At 34.0% G+C, this 15,882-nt stretch overlaps 1 protein-coding gene across 1 annotated transcript; it reads left to right on the top strand.

Moving 5' to 3' along the window:
• The first annotated feature begins 235 nt into the window (after positions 1-235).
• Positions 236-15,117, top strand: NDC80 (NDC80 kinetochore complex component). Its single transcript, XM_062568118.1, has 16 exons — positions 236-336; positions 985-1,071; positions 2,018-2,141; positions 2,337-2,509; positions 4,393-4,495; positions 5,363-5,452; positions 6,429-6,522; positions 7,593-7,699; positions 8,576-8,720; positions 9,002-9,207; positions 10,345-10,497; positions 10,770-10,859; positions 11,784-11,876; positions 13,837-13,967; positions 14,525-14,627; positions 14,995-15,117. Exons 1-16 carry the CDS (start codon positions 236-238, stop codon positions 15,115-15,117), a joined length of 1,923 nt encoding a protein of 640 aa, XP_062424102.1.
• Positions 15,118-15,882: the final 765 nt, after the last annotated feature.

Raw genomic sequence — 15,882 nt, 5'->3', positions numbered from 1 at the left:
CAGGTAGCATACCTGGAAGCTTTTGTTTTGTTTACCAAAAAAAAATCACTTCTCTTTAAAAGAAAACCCATTATTTTGGGAAATTCTTGGTCTGTCACACAGTTGTTAGTCTAACATACAATTCCACTTGCTTAGCCTGACAGCTTAAAATGTCATTGTGGTGTTATGGAAGGCAAATATTCTTAGATTCTGGACTCTCCCATACTGACATATTGTGATTTACAGTTTAGCCACAATGAGACGAAGCTCAAGTACTACCGGGAGTAGTAGTCGGCAATCTGTGATGGCACTGAGAGTACAGGACACCAACAAGATGGGTCTCCAAACACCTCAGATGTAAGTGTTACTGATCATGTTGCTAGGAGTGGGTCCATAAAGTTAAATCTGAAGAGATTTACTGTGATGTGTTAATGAGTAGGTGAGTAGCAGCTGAAAAAGATGGGAACAGCAAAAAGAGAACTGCCTGCAGCAAAGGATATTTGCACAAGTGCTTCAGTCAAGAATATTTGCACAAGAGCTCCTGTTTTGCAAAAACTTCCTTGCACCTCTGGAATAAATATGAGTTTAAAGTTCTATGGTTCTGATAAATAATTTTCTTGATGTTAAAAGCTTTAAATGTCAGAACTGATGTGCATATGCAATATGGTTGATATATAATTGCTTTTGAGCTCTAAAACTTTAATTTACTGGTATGCTCATGACAATTAAATTGTAATACTTGTTTGTTGTTGTTACATATTTGTTGGAGGATATCTGAGTGTATGTATATGTATAAAAATGAAAGCATATAAAACTTGCAGAAATATTTTTGATAATGAGCAATGATGCATTAAAACTGGTTGACATCACTAAGAAGCTGCTGTGCTGAAGATGCTTAGATTTAAATGCATATGTTACAGTTTTCTTACATGAGCAAAAGATGAAATGGTTAAAAATATATATGTATATGTAGCAGTCATTTGAATCCTTCCACCTCTCCCCCAGGAAGGACAGAGGAACATTTGGGAAGCTGAGCATGAGCAAACCTACATCTGGAACTTCTGAAAGAAAAGTCAGCTATTTTGGGAAAAGGTATTGATACCTTTAGATTTTTGCATGGTAAATTTAACAATAGCAGTTCCACAACATTTTGTAATTTTTATCCATTATGTGAGATTTTCACTACAGGGAAAAATGGATGTGAGGACAAAAGATCTTCAGGTATATCTTTCTCCACTCATTGATCACTTAATAATGCTGTGGAGTGAGAATAGCTTTGAAAGCTATTCTCTTCTTGGGAATGATATGCACTGTAGAACTTGCAGGGCTGCTCAAGACACTGATTTATTTAAGGAGGAATGATCTTCAATACAGCCTTGGGAGATGTTTTTAATATCTAGATTTTAAGCAAGCTTTCCTACAGTGCCAGTCTGGTTGCTTAGGTTTATATTTTGCTTCTTCATTCAGAAAAACAGGTATCTTTTTTTGCAGAAAGATTTTTAAAAATGAGAAATCAAGAATAAATGAGGCACAAATGCAAAAGAATCACATGTATGATACTTTCTGCCTTAGTTTATCCTTCAATCTAAGATCGAAATCTTCCAAAATCCTACAGTCTTTCAGCTTTTCAGGCCTTCCAACAGCCCACGCAATCTGATTTCATGGCTTTTATGTCTGTTGGTATTTTCTTTTAGGGCTCCACTGTTGCACGGATCTGCTCCTTTTAATTATTCCTAACTATTTTAGCTTTCATGAACCAACTACATCATTTTGTTTCTTCACTTCAGGGGATTTTTTTCCACTCTTATAAAACTGTTTCTCTAGATAAACTGAGAAAACATTCACCTAGGATATAGTAAGCTCACTGTTGTAGGTGGGCTCCACTTGTTCTGAGCTGAGGTTTTTTCTGTCATTCTAGTTAAAGAGAAACCTTCCAGTATCTCTGAAACATAAAGACAACAAACGTAAGGACTTAAAATATTCATAGTTCTTGGCTATTGATATCGTCACAAGAATTGTATACTTTTTTTGTTCTTAGAACTAGCAGTGTTGGTGGTTCACGCAACAGTCAGTATGGTGTGTTTGGTACAGAAAAAATCAAGGATCCCAGGCCACTTCATGACAAGGCATACATTCAGCAATGTATCAAACAGCTTTGTGAGGTAACTTTTTCATTTGAAACATGTATTCTAAATTATTACTTAATTTATTTAATTTTGTTATTATTTATTTAAGTAATTCTTTTAAACATTTGTTTTAAGTAATAAAGGATATTAATCAAAATATTTATTTTTCATGACTTCAATTTTAGATTTTGTCTAATAACTGATTTTCTACTTAATGTTTCTTTTTCTCAGCTTCTTGTTGAGAATGGTTATGCCCATAATGTCTCCATGAAATCACTACAGTCTCCATCTGTTAAGGATTTCTTAAAAATCTTCACTTTTATCTATGGATTTCTCTGTCCTTCTTATGAACTACCTGATTCAAAATTTGAAGAGGAGATTCCCAGAGTTTTTAAAGAGCTTGGGTAAGATCGTTGTTGTCAGTTTATGCTAAATAGTTGTGGTAAAGCTAGAAATTATAAAGCTAAGGGTTCTGTACGATTGCTGGGGAAAGATGACAGGCTTATTCATTGAGATAAGACTACAATGTTGTGATTATTTTGCTTTATTATTGGTAAGTTCCAATTTCAGTCTTGGTTCTTAGACTCTATTGCATATCTTATATTTAAACTTGCAGAACTATAGCATCTTGGAAGCTTTGTTTGTAACTTAAAACCTAATAACTATCTTTATTTTTATTAGACTTTGAGAAATCACCTTCTTGAACGAAAATTTCAGTTTTGGCTTCAACTTGGCAGCCTGGGACTGACTAGCTCATTGTATTCCAGTGCAAGCACTAAAAATGACTTCATAATACTGGCTTCTGTCTATTTATTTTAAAATCAGTTTTCCTGAAATTTCTCTCTCTCTGCATTCAAAGAGAGGGAAATAAAAAAAAAGTTGAGAATAAAACACTAATAGGTAGCTGAGTGTTTTATTTCTTGTTCAATGTGGTAATTTTTTGAAATTATTGACATACTAATGCTTTACAAAAGCCCTGCCTGTTGTTAAGGGTCATTTTTTCAGTCACATGGAAAAGTGAACAATATTTTACTTCTGGAGATTTCTTTGAACCCATGATGTTGTCAGAGATTTCTGTGGTAGTGTCCTTAGTTTATGTTTTATATAGCCAGATCTCCTTAGCTGTGTATGTCTGTTCTGTTCACTTTTTAGTCTTTTAAGAAGTTGTTTTAATCTGTAACATTTGAAACTGGTGATATAGCTCAATCATTGAAAAGAAAGTTGATCTCAAGAGGCCTTACTCTGCTCACAGGGAATACAATGCTGGATAAAATGACTTACTTGAGAACTCATTTCAAGAAATCTTTTGAGAGTTATAAAATAGAGCTAAATTATTCACTTTAAAAATATCCCCAAGCCAAGTTCATGAGTGCTTATTTGGAACTGTCAGTTTATCATAGTTTTTTGTCCTGTGTTTCTAAAATATCTTTGTGCAGCTGCTGTCTGAAGTTGGGTTAAAATTTGCGCTCCTCTGTTCTTTGCATTTCAGAAGGCTTTGAGAGCACATCTGCAATTAGCAGAATGGCATCTATGTATTCCATATTTATAAGTAACATTAATAGTTTGATATGCAGCCGTTCTGAAATGATGCCTTTTCTATTATTGCATAATATTAAGCTAATCATCAGCTGCTTTTTTGCTTTCAAAGCACATTTTGATCCCCAGAAGCAAGAATCTCGCTCTGTAAGAACAGGACTTCCATGTCTCAGTTTCTCTCCTAACATATTAGGAAATCCTTCTGGCTTGCACGTCCAGTTTGAATAGAAGCTAGGCATCCATTGGACTGTTTTTCCCTCCTTCGTGTTTGCTGCCTTTCTATTAAGGTCTACATCTCATCATTAATCACATGTTCATAGGGCTCCCACTCCTTTTCCCTGGTACTATTGTGCCCACCTCTTTTCCCATAGTAGCTGCAGAAAATAAAAGACAGATTTGATCTGAGGGCAGCTTGTACCAAGAGAGACAAAGCAACATAATAAGCTGACTAGGAAGGGGAAGATGCATCCAGGAAAAGGAGTTTATGAAGAAATAGTTTATACTTTGTATGAGGCCTTAATTTTTCCTAATCTTTTCACATGCAACAAATATCCATTTCTTCATTTCCAATATGAGAAACCCATCACAATACTATTGTGCTATAAGAACTCAGCTCATCTCTTCTGGATGTATAGTATAAAGTACAATTAAGTTCTTCCTTGTGTGCCTCAAAACCTACATGTAAAATTGTGGGGTTTTTGTTTTATTCACTTTTTTCAGCTATTAAAATGTGTTTTCTTTTCCTTTGTAGGTACCCTTTTCCTTTGTCAAAAAGCTCCATGTATACAGTGGGAGCACCACACACATGGCCTCAGATTGTCACAGCTTTGGTTTGGTTAATTGATTGTGTCAAGGTAGCATCTGACTTCCTTACGCCAAATAATTCCACTTTTCAGACTGGGCATGTTATTTTCAAAATAGATCTTTTAATAGCTTTCTAAAAATGCCTTTGTTGCTTCTTATTTGAAGAAAAAAGTAAGTGTTCTTCAGTGCTACCATGAAGCTAGCCTTTAGCCTCTTTCTTAGTAACCTTTAAACTAATGTTTAATGTTTACTAATGTGTAAACTGAAATTTTTAATGTTATACTGGGATTTTTTTAACTACATTCATCAGATAAATTTGTGTATGAGAAAGCAAAAATAATTTATCATATATACATACATAAAAATTCTGTGAAAAGTTCACAGGTATAATCAGGACTGTTAAAAATGTATTTCTGGTGAAGGAATGTCTTTTTGACATCTACTCTCTTCTTCTAAATTTAAAGTTGAGGATGGAATTTTCAATAGCAGCTGCTCAAGTGACCTGTGACTGTACAGAGTGGGGATTTTTTTTGTATATTCTTTCGTAGTGGTAACTCACTGCTGTTACCAGCTCATGTCTGAGCCATATTTGGAATTTGTGCCAGAAGTTCACCACTGCTGAATTGGGCACACTTGAAAATCCTATGTTTTTTGCTGAAAAATTATGTGTGACTTATCAAGGCACTTTAGCAGTGTTGACTGCCTAGTTAATCCCTCTTCATCTATGCTTTCAGTCAATAAAAGACAGTAGCACTACCCTGATATGATCAGTTACTTGCTCTGAAGCAGCACCATTACATCTTACTTGCTGAAATCCTAATCCAAAGTTACCTGCTTATCACAAACATGAAACTAATATATGAAAACTAATCAAAATCATCAAGTTTACTCTTTGTATGTACATGTATGCTTTTTAGCTGTATTCTGCCATAAGGGAAAATGCACCATCGTTTGATGATGGACAGAGCTGGGGAGGAGAGACAGATGATGGAATTGTACATAATAAGGTACTATAAAAAAGTAAATGATTATTATAATTGTTCAGTTGAATTTTACCATATGCTCTAAATAAACAATTTAAATATATAACACGATGTGACTTCAGTTTTCTAATGTTAGCAGCAGTACAGTGTAAATTCGTTGTAAAAGTAAATGCAAGAGCTTCAGTTTGTATCTTTTTAGTTTGCCATATAAAAACAGTGGAGATACTGAATGTGACTTGAGTACTAAAAAATTTAGCAGTTATTTTTTTCCCTTAAAAAAAAAAAAAACTATTAGTAATAGTATTATCAGCAGATGTTCAGAAAGTTTGTATGATGTGCCAGAGCATATAGTTAGTGAATTGCAAAAAATCATATTAAAATAGAATTTTGAATTTTGGACTAAGGTTACAAACCCGACAGTTGACAAGGAGAAATGCTTTTAAACTAAATGCATACATAGATTCTGTGTGTTAAAACAAAATTTTCTTTCTGCAAGAGTTGCAATTTAAAGTCTCCAGCAATTTGACCCTTTGGGTAACCTTTTTTTTAATTCTAACATTAATACTCTGATATCTCTATGTCTGAAGTATAGCGTTCATATTTACTGAAGAGCTCTGATAAACAGAGCCTCAGTTCTCAAACTCATATGGTCTAAGGTTATAAACTTACATATTGTCTCTACTATCCTGGTTAGGTATCCAAAGAAAATCAATTAAGTGTTTCTAAACCCTGTTTAATAATGCTAGATGCATCCTTTTGTCTGAATACTATCTGCTGGCACTCTAGTTCTTAAAAAAAAAAAGAAAGAAAAAAAAAGAAAGAAAGAAAACAAACAAGAAAAGATGCCCAGAAGTAGACTTTTTAGAGCAAGAAGCACAGTCAAACTTGTAAAAGATATCTTTCACCTCTGTATAATTCCATTGGTTGAGTAGATCTGGACTGTTTAGCTATTTACACAGCCCTTTGAATCTTCATGAAAGCTTTTTTTAATTGTTTTCAGCTTTTTATGGACTATACTGTGAAGTGCTATGAGCACTTCATGAAAGGGGGAGATACTTTTGAAGAATTTGATGCAGAAGTGCAATCAAAATTAAGTAAGTTCTCATGTCTTAATGAAGTATTTAATTGTGTTACTTGTATCTTTTCTCCTTGTATCAGATTTGCTCAGTTCACAAATAAAGGTGATCTGAGGTGAGGAAAACTGGAATTCCTAAGTATCATAGTTACATTGACTTAATTCTGTTTTATGCATTCTTACCAATACAGACGGGTCATGCTCTGTTGTCACCTGTACCTTTGTATGCCTGTTGTTTTCAATGACTTTGTAATGATAGAAAAAGAGTGTGCAGATCATCCTTTTGCTAAAAAAAAAAAAAGGGGGGGGGGAACCTCTCACTAAAGGCTGCATATTTGAAGAGTAAGAAAGTTCAGGTTCTTCAAAAAGTTGTGAAAACAATTTGTGAGAGTTCCATACCCTATTGTGAGGATTCTCAAGTATGACTCAAACTGGCACTTGTATCTGCCTTCAGAGAGCTGATTTTTTTTTTTTTTTTTTTTTTTTTGGACTCATATGTTCCCACATTCTCTGTTGCATTTCTGTAGGCAAGAAAACAAGGAGGGAAACTAGTTTTTCCCTTCTGTGCCCTCTTATGCAAAGCAGACCAAGGACCCTTCTATTGCCAGCAGTTCTAGAGGAGGCATAAATAACTAGACAGAAAGATGTTACCAGAAGAAAGTAATCATGCAGCTGTTTGGCAAAAACTGAGGGAATTAAGAGAAAACGTGGCTCCAGATGCAGAGTAGTATATGGGTGATAAAGGAATATACAAATGAGATTGCCCTTGAAAACCTGGAACAGATGAAACTCTTGCATAACAGCCGCTATTGCTACAATGTGGGCTATATACGAGTTTGGAAACTCTGACCTCATAGCAGTGGTTTTAGCTTTTGTGTAACTCCAAGACTGACAAACTTGTTTGAATTATTTTGCCTATTTGCTTTGTAATGAAAACTTTTAATGTAAGATGGGTTTTAGTTTTCAATTTTTAAAAAATGTTTGGATAATAGGTATTCGTTGTGCTAAAACTATAGCAATTACACAGGTGTTCAGTATAGATGATGATATTCAGTGAGATTAATTTATATCACTTTTTTTTCCCTCTAGAGGATTTATTTAACATAGATGAATTCCAAATAGAAGGTTTAGCTGCAGAAAACAAAAGGCTTCATGAAGAGATCGCAAGACTAGAAAAAGAAAGGGAAAGTGAGCCGGTTAGTAAATTCTGTGCTCGTGTATGGAGGCGGGGGTGGAGGGCTGGGTACCTCACTTAATTTTCAGTTATTGACCCTGAAGGTACTGTATCAGTATTCTATAGCAAGATACTGATAATACATTACAAAAAATGGAAAATTGTTTTCAGTTTTCTAGAAGGTTCTAAGTAGCCCTGGCTATTACAGACTCAGTACCACTGTAGTAGAACACATTATTGTGGAGTCTTCAGTGACTGTTTGACATTGTGCAGGTATTTTCAAATTAGGAGATCTTGCATTGGCTGAAATTTTAATAAAATAGTTGAACCATTGCTTACTTGAACTTCAACAATACCTCTTCCAAATATTTGTAGGAGAACCTTTTTAAGGGATGGGAGTATAGAAAACAGTAATAACAACTAATCAAAATATATTTTGGGAAAGTGCTGTGTTTGAAAAGACAGTTCCTGTTTGTAATACATCATTAAATTCAAAACAGGTTAGTGGCTGCACAGCTGGCAACTTGAGACTCCAGCCTGCACACAAAATGTGGTTGTTTTATTTTTTCATTGCCCTTAGTTTTATCTGCCCTTTTTGTATTGTAATATTTCTGAATTACGTGCATCAAGAACTTCATTTATGCAATGCCTAATGCAAATCAGAAATGTCAAATACTAAAATGCAAGAATTAAGATGCAAATCATCTTTTCAGCTTCTTTTTATTATGAAAGACTTAGACTTGAGTCAGATGCCACAGATGTAAACACTGAAGAATTTTGATTAAATTTTTATTTATGCTGTTAAGGTTGACTATAATTATTCTACTGTCCTGTCTGGAAAGTAAAATAATTATTGTAGATAATAAATTAGTGGTTGTTCTTTCCATCCATTTACTAGGATCGTTTAGTATCGCTGCGAAAGCTGAAATCTTCGTTGCAAGCAGATGTCCAGAAATTCCAGGCTTATATGGAAAATCTAGAGTCTCATACAGCCATCCTTGATCAGAAAATGAAAAGTGTTAATGAAGAAGTTGAAACAGCAGGTAAGAAAGGTCCTGGTCATAGATGGTTGGTGAAGCTAGAAGTAGCTTTAGAAGTATTTTATAATTCTCAGCTTCACAACAAAGTGAGATGCTTTGTGTATCGTGATTGTACAAATTAATTTTGCTAAATGGATTTCTAACAAAGGAGTTTTTTTTGGCTGATAGCCATTTGTACACTAGAGACATGAATTGTAGATAACGACTCACCAAAATACATAGATTGGGTTAAGCTATGTATTCTGGTATTTTACATCAGTTTTATGAATATTTTGTGAATTTAGAAATGGAAGTAGAAGCAATGAAGCAGGAGAACGCCCGACTCCAGTACATCTTTGATAACCAAAAGTACTCGGTTGCGGACATTGAGAGAATAAATCATGAGAGGAATGAGTTACAGCAAACCATCAACAAACTGACTAAGGAACTGGAAGCAGAAGAACATCAGCTGTGGAATGAGGAGCTAAAATATGCTAGAAATAAAGAGGCGGTATGTGAAAATACTGCTACTGTGAGAGGCCGCTCTCAGTTTTTATCATACAAAATTAAACTTGAGACTTCGGCTGTTAGCTCTTTTTTCTAAATAATAAACAATAGCATGGATGTCTCTTAACAGCCTTAAAAAATGTCAAAATTGATTTGTTTTTATTCTCTCTGAAAAGTATTTTTTTTGAGCATAATGTAGATGTATTAGATATATTCTTTCTATGTTTTTCTGCATCATCAGGGACATAGCAAGAATATGCACTACTGTCAGCTCTCACTGTAAAAGCAGCAGCAGCTTACCTGGAAATTTCTTGTGTTAAGATTTCATATCAAGTAATACAAAACTAGTGCTTTGAATCAATATCTCAACTAACATTTACAGCCAAATGAGTCCCTTACATGAAATTTCAATTAGAAACTTTTAAAGGGACAAATTAATTCCCTCGTTTTACAGAAATGAAGAAATGTGCCCCTCTAAGTGATGGAATTTAAAAGCCGCTACCTTGCTAAATAGAGAATTACAAAACACACCTTTCAAATACATTTTGCATTCAGCAGGGCTATGATTTATCAAGCACTTGATACCTTCTTAAATTCCTCTTAGTGTACAAGTCTGAAGCACATAAAACTGAAAAAGATATTTTGATTGATATTTGCATATATATGGCACCCATGGATCAGAAAACAGACTAATAAGCTATGTCTTCAGGTATGCTCAATTTAAAATATGTTATTAGGAAGTGTACATGCATCAGGTATTTGCTGCCAGAACTAATGAGAGAAGGACTATCAATATGATGACTGATCATTCTTTTAGTAATTTGTAGTATTTCTAAATGTACTTCTCCTCTTCTATAAAACAATTTTCAAAAAGTTGAAGTAGGAAAAAATATAGCAGATGAGTAGGCAAAATTGCAGGTGAAACTCCAGAGCAAACTCTGAAGGAAACGTAAAACTGCACTTAAACCAAAAAATGCAGGCTTCTGAACTGTCAATATTTAAGCTCTTCATGCTGTGATATGTTCTGGAAATATGTTGCTAAAGAACAATTCAGACACCTGTTTCATGTATCTTAAGAATAGTTTTTACAACTATTTTCATTTGTATTTTTCTAAGATTTTGTCCTTTCTCTTCCGAATAGATCGAAACACAGCTAGCAGAGTATCACAAACTGGCTAGAAAGCTGAAATTAATTCCAATAAGTGCTGAGAATTCCAAAGGCCACGACTTTGAGATTCAATTTAATCCTGAGGCAGGACCAAATTGCCTAGTCAAATACAGAACTCAGATTAAGGTAAGTAGCATCAAGTGCCCCAAATGTTTCTGTTAACACATTCATAAGAATATACTTCAAAGTGTTCTTTGGGAGTTTTGGGCAGGCCACTCTTAAAACTTTCTGTGAAACTCTAGTGAAAACATTCTGTGATGAATTGACTTAACTACATTGGAAGAAAATTTGACATCAGAAGATACAGCAGCATAAAAAAAACCTGGAGGGAGAAAGCATGTACTGGGATCCCTCTTAATAATCTGGCTAATGCAATTTTTCTTGTCTATTTGTTACAGGCTCCCCTTATGGAGATCATAAACCAGACTGAGGAAGAAATTAGAAAAGCTACTCACCGGAAAATGAGTTTGGAAGATACTTTAGAACAGGTATGTTTTGGTCAATGAAGACAAGGATCAAGACATCATAATGGTATCTCCTAGTCTCAACTGACCTTGTGCACAGGTGAAGTGTTTTCTGGGAAGGGAGTAGTAAGAGAATTGCTTGAATTATGACAGAGCATAAAGCTTCCATGAGAACTGGGGGGTCTCTCTGTTAGCTGAAACAATGTGCATTGAACATTATGCAGTTACATATACTTGACCATAAACATTGGAGAGATTTAATGTTTTAATAAGCTGACTATTCCAGTCTGGTTGCCTGGCTTACCATCACTGTTCTCATCAGAAAGATTTCTAGCAATACTGAATTCAGGAAGGACTGGAACATGGAAAATTTCTTGTCAGATAGGATGTTGCGATATGCATTGCCACTTGAAGAATTTAAGGCACCAGTTGCAAAATTACTGTCACTGGGAAACAATTAATGATCTAAATTCTATGCTAAATTTTATATGGAAATTTCCAAAAAGTCATGCTCATTGAAGGTTACAGGTTATTCTTTCAAAAGGCATAAAAACCTCTGGAAAGCTTTTTGGAAAGTCAGTATGATTTGGTTGAAACCAAACTTTGAGGCTGAAATGTTAAAAACATATTAGTATAATTTTCTAAACCATAAATAATTGACAATGAAAACTTAGAGCTCTATATTCAAAGCTTCTGTTTCTCACACAAGATCCTTTACACACACTTTTATTAGCATTGTATGTATTGAAGTTTTTCATCCCTCTCTCCTTGGAAAATAAGGATTATGCGGCAAAAGGTGCAACTGTATAGATACCAAATGACATTAACAGTTCTTTATATATGCACTTCTAGTCTAAATGAGTGTTTCTCAACTGTCACAGCTGTTGTCTGTGACGGCATGAAGTTATATGCTGGATTTCTTTTTTTAATACTTAATGACATTTCTAGGTGAACACAATGATAGAGGAGAGGAAAAGCAGTGTGAAAATGCTGAAAGAAGAAGCTGAAAAGCTGGATGATCTTTACCATCAGAAGCTTAAGGTAGAATATGTTTTATAGGTTGATGACAGTGAAGAATTTATCCTTAATAAAATGTTGTGGGTTTGTTTTTTTTGTTTTTTTTTTTGTTTTGTTTTAATTTAGTGATCCATCCATTATGGAGTATCTTTATATATTTTTTTCTGTGTTTATATGTTGTTTTAGGGGGGAGAGGGGAGTTTGGAGAGTGAGCATCTGCCCTCTCTTCCTTCTACCTATCTTGTCTTAGATATCTGAGAACAGATTTTACAATTCCTGTTTCTGAAAAGCTTACACCAATTTTAAATGAAAAATCGAGGCACAAGAAAGTTTTTTGCTACCTAGGTTATGTAACAGTTTCCTTAAAGAATGCAGTTGCTAGAGAATGCTACACTAATTTGTTGAGATTTGAATGAGGTACTACTACTGTGCAGCAGGAAAATCAGACAAAAAGGAAATATTGTTCACAGGCTGTTTAGTTCATTTATTTTTTCATGACGATCTTGCTTTATTTTGCCTATCTGGAACATAAGTCACCATTAAGTTGTTGCAGATGATGCAATGTTCTTTCATTCTTTTCAGAAATATTTCTTATCTTAAAGTCAGTTTCCATTTTCTCATAAGACAATCTGGTATCTTACTTTGGCAGATCCTGTAAATCGTAAGTTACTACATCAAGTCATAGAAGCAGCCACATCCACCTGCTGGCCTCAGGATGTTTCAGAGCATGTACTCAAGGCAGATTTCTGCCTTGTTTACTCAGTTTAGTATATAATAAATATTATTACACTTTGTACTAAAGGTGTTACTGCTACAATAAAATTTGCGAAAACATTCTTTGACTAAAAGCACATGTTAAATATTTTAGTGTTGGTGATATAAAATTGTTTTCTTTATTTCCTCTCCCCACCAAGGAGGAGCAGTCCCTTTCCTTTTCCTCACCTTTTCTTTTGGTTTAGCAATGAAACATAGCCATCCCAGTTAACAACAAAGTGGCTGCTTCAATACCTTTTGAGTTCTTTAACAGCACAGTTTTTGAGGCTTTGGGGAGCCACAGTGCTGAGGAGAAAAATGGTTTTTTGAACTAAGCTGATGTTTAATATACTTGTTCTTCCAAATCTAAACTTCTGTAATACAACCATAAAATAGAGGGCTATATCATTGTTAACACTCTGCTTAGGTGGCTGAAGGCAATTGCTTTAGTTTATTGCCTTCAAAGGCATCTGAAACTCCTCTTAATTTTTGTTATGCATATTTTTTGCTGTTAAGATAAGCCTCATAAAATACTTGATAGCTAGTGGACAAGTTATAATGAGACATAGTCATGTAATTCTTCATTTTTATATATATATATGTATGTATGTATATGTGTAATATATATAATGTGTAATATATATATAAACACACACACACAAACACATATATATATGCTATCCATAAGTTAAATTACTGAAACTACATACTTCTGAAATAATTGTGTAATACTAAACTTTACCAGAACTGAATGTTTAGTGCTGGTAGAATTTGTTTAGCTTCTTTTATGTATTTAAGAATATTATGTATACTGTCAGCAGTGTTATTCTCCCTGGAGAGATGACCAGTTATATTTTTTATGTACCTTTCAGAGCCAAAAGGGAAAAGTCTTTTTCATTCAAAGTGAATTTTTAAAAACAACAAAACAACAATAGTCTGTGATGTTCTCTTTCTAAGCTATTTAGAGAGTAAGCACATAAATTACATTTTTTTCACGTGAACTTTGAAGGCAAGATAGCTGCAACATAAACCTTGAAATGAAGACGGAGAAATAAGGGGAAGGTTAGGTTTGTTTTCATTGTTGAACAATACAGAAATTTTAATTTGGAGCAATGAGTATTAAGTTTCTTCTGTGGTGAATTGCTAATTCAAGTATCAAGATGAGTAATATTCAGAAATAAATTTCCTATTTCCTAATTTATGTCATTTTTCTCTTTGCTATTATTTACAGGAGGCAGAAGAGGAAGAGCAAAAATGTGCAAATGAACTGGAATTGTTAGAGAAGCATAAACACTTACTTGAGAGTGGTGTCAACGAAGGTCTTAGTGAAGCCACAAATGAATTGCATGATATTCAGCGACAGTAAGGCCCATAATGTTAAGTTTTGGTTTTGTTTTGTTTGTTTTTAAGGACATAGATATTCTTTTAAGTTCTAACATATCTAGTATCTTATAAACGAATATCTAAAATTCTTCAGTGAGCAAGTACTCAGTGTACTAATTTCACAATTTTACAGTTGAATTATGTTTGTCCGTGGCACTTAATATTTTGTTAGGAAATTTAAGAAGTCTGTTCCATCGGTGCACTTTTGTTTTCCACATACCTTTTACAATATGTACAGTTGTAGTAAGGATGTTAGTTTGTTTCCAAACAAACATATTTGATGGCATGTTATACATGTTAAATCTGGAAAGACAATTCTGACTCTAAACATAATGCTCTAAGGTATCTTTTTTCTTGTATTGATTAGTGCAATATGGTCCTTTTTCCTCTAAGTTGGATATTAATAAACAAATGCAGCCTGATCTAATTTAACAAATTTATGAGTAATCTGACAATGTATACTACTTGGTAAAGAAAAATTGTTTCAGCTGTCAGGAATTTTACAATGTGATTTTCTGAGGGTATTTACTTTTTAGATACCAAGTTGTTATGCAAACAACAACAGAAGAGAGCAGGAAAGCAGGTGATAACTTGAACCGTCTTCTAGAAGTGATTACTACTCACATAGTATCTATAGAGGTAAGCTAAATTTGCTATTCAGAGTGAAATCTTACTACAGTTATCTACAACTGCAATTAAATGCATGGACATTAGGACTTACTCTTTTTATCAAAGTATCAATGATTTATGGGTGCTACACTGAGTCTGTAGATTCTAGTAAATAAATTAGTTGACAAAACAGTTGGTACAAACAATCAGCAGTAATCATTAAATGTCAGTAATCGCTCCAGTCAGTTCAATCTTCTCTGAAAGACCAGAAGTATTTGAGTATTAGCACTTAGAGTACTAGCACCTAAGCCATGCAGTGATGGCTTAAAATGCTTTAGTAGTCGCAGTACTATAGAGATGCCATAGTTCTAATCAACTTTCTGCAACTCTCTTCTAGAAATACCTCGATGAACAGAATACGAAAATTGACAGAGACTATGAAGAATTCATGTCTGAAGATCTATTGTCAACCTTGACTAGAATTCTAGACAGCTATAAAAGGAAGGCTGAAAGTGTGTAGTCCCCAAAAGATGAAAATTTTGGATTGGTGAAGCTCTGGTATGGGGTCTCTTAAAGAATGGGCACTTCCTGGGTTTATCAGCTAAATTAGCTTTAAGTTTAAATAAGTGCTTATGAACTTCCTTTGAATGACATAAATATATCAGAGGATTAAATAATGTGTTTGCAAATTTTTTTAAAAGACATTTTTTAGACTTTCTCCTCACAGTGTATTTATGCAAGATGACAAATGTCTGTGACAAGACAACTGCGGAACAATTTAACTTTTATTTTTCTTTATAACTATGTGCTTTTAGGAATATTCAGTAAGGCAAGAATTCTGTCAGCCTGTTAAAATAATAAGCCAGAATGCACTTAGAGATGCAACTGCAAGTGACAACACAATGCAAAGGGTACTGTTGATTTGAAATACTCAAAAGTAACAACCTAATGATCTTGCAGGTTTACAAAAACCACTAATAAGTGGGAAAAGGGTTACACTTTCCTTTTGGAGTGTAGTTTGTACATTTGGAAGTAAATATATAGTATACATTCAGACTGACAGTACATGTCCTTTCCAAAACCTTAAAGAAAGTTTATCAGCAAGATCAAATGTAAATGTCTTCCAGGTTCCTGCCTATTTGCTGTTATATATGTTATCTAAACTGCCCAGAGACCCCTCTCACATGAATAAATTTGTTTTTAAAAAGTCAAAGCCTCTCTGAAAAGATAAGCAATAGTTATAGAACAGTCTTGTTTGTCTAAAGACTGAAAAATTAGTCAATTT

The sequence above is a fragment of the Rhea pennata genome, chromosome 2 (assembly GCF_028389875.1).
Source record: "Rhea pennata isolate bPtePen1 chromosome 2, bPtePen1.pri, whole genome shotgun sequence".
In the NCBI taxonomy this organism is placed as follows: Eukaryota; Metazoa; Chordata; class Aves; order Rheiformes; family Rheidae; genus Rhea; species Rhea pennata.
This window is presented reverse-complemented; position numbering and strand designations above follow the sequence as displayed.

Coding starts and splice junctions, on each gene's coding strand:
- NDC80 (XM_062568118.1), top strand. CDS start 236: ATGAGACGAAGCTCAAGTACTACCGGGAGTAGTAGTCGGCAATCTGTG. Junction 6,523..7,592: donor AGAAGTGCAATCAAAATTAA/GTAAGTTCTCAT, acceptor TTTTCCCTCTAG/AGGATTTATTTAACATAGAT. Junction 11,877..13,836: donor TTTACCATCAGAAGCTTAAG/GTAGAATATGTT, acceptor TATTATTTACAG/GAGGCAGAAGAGGAAGAGCA.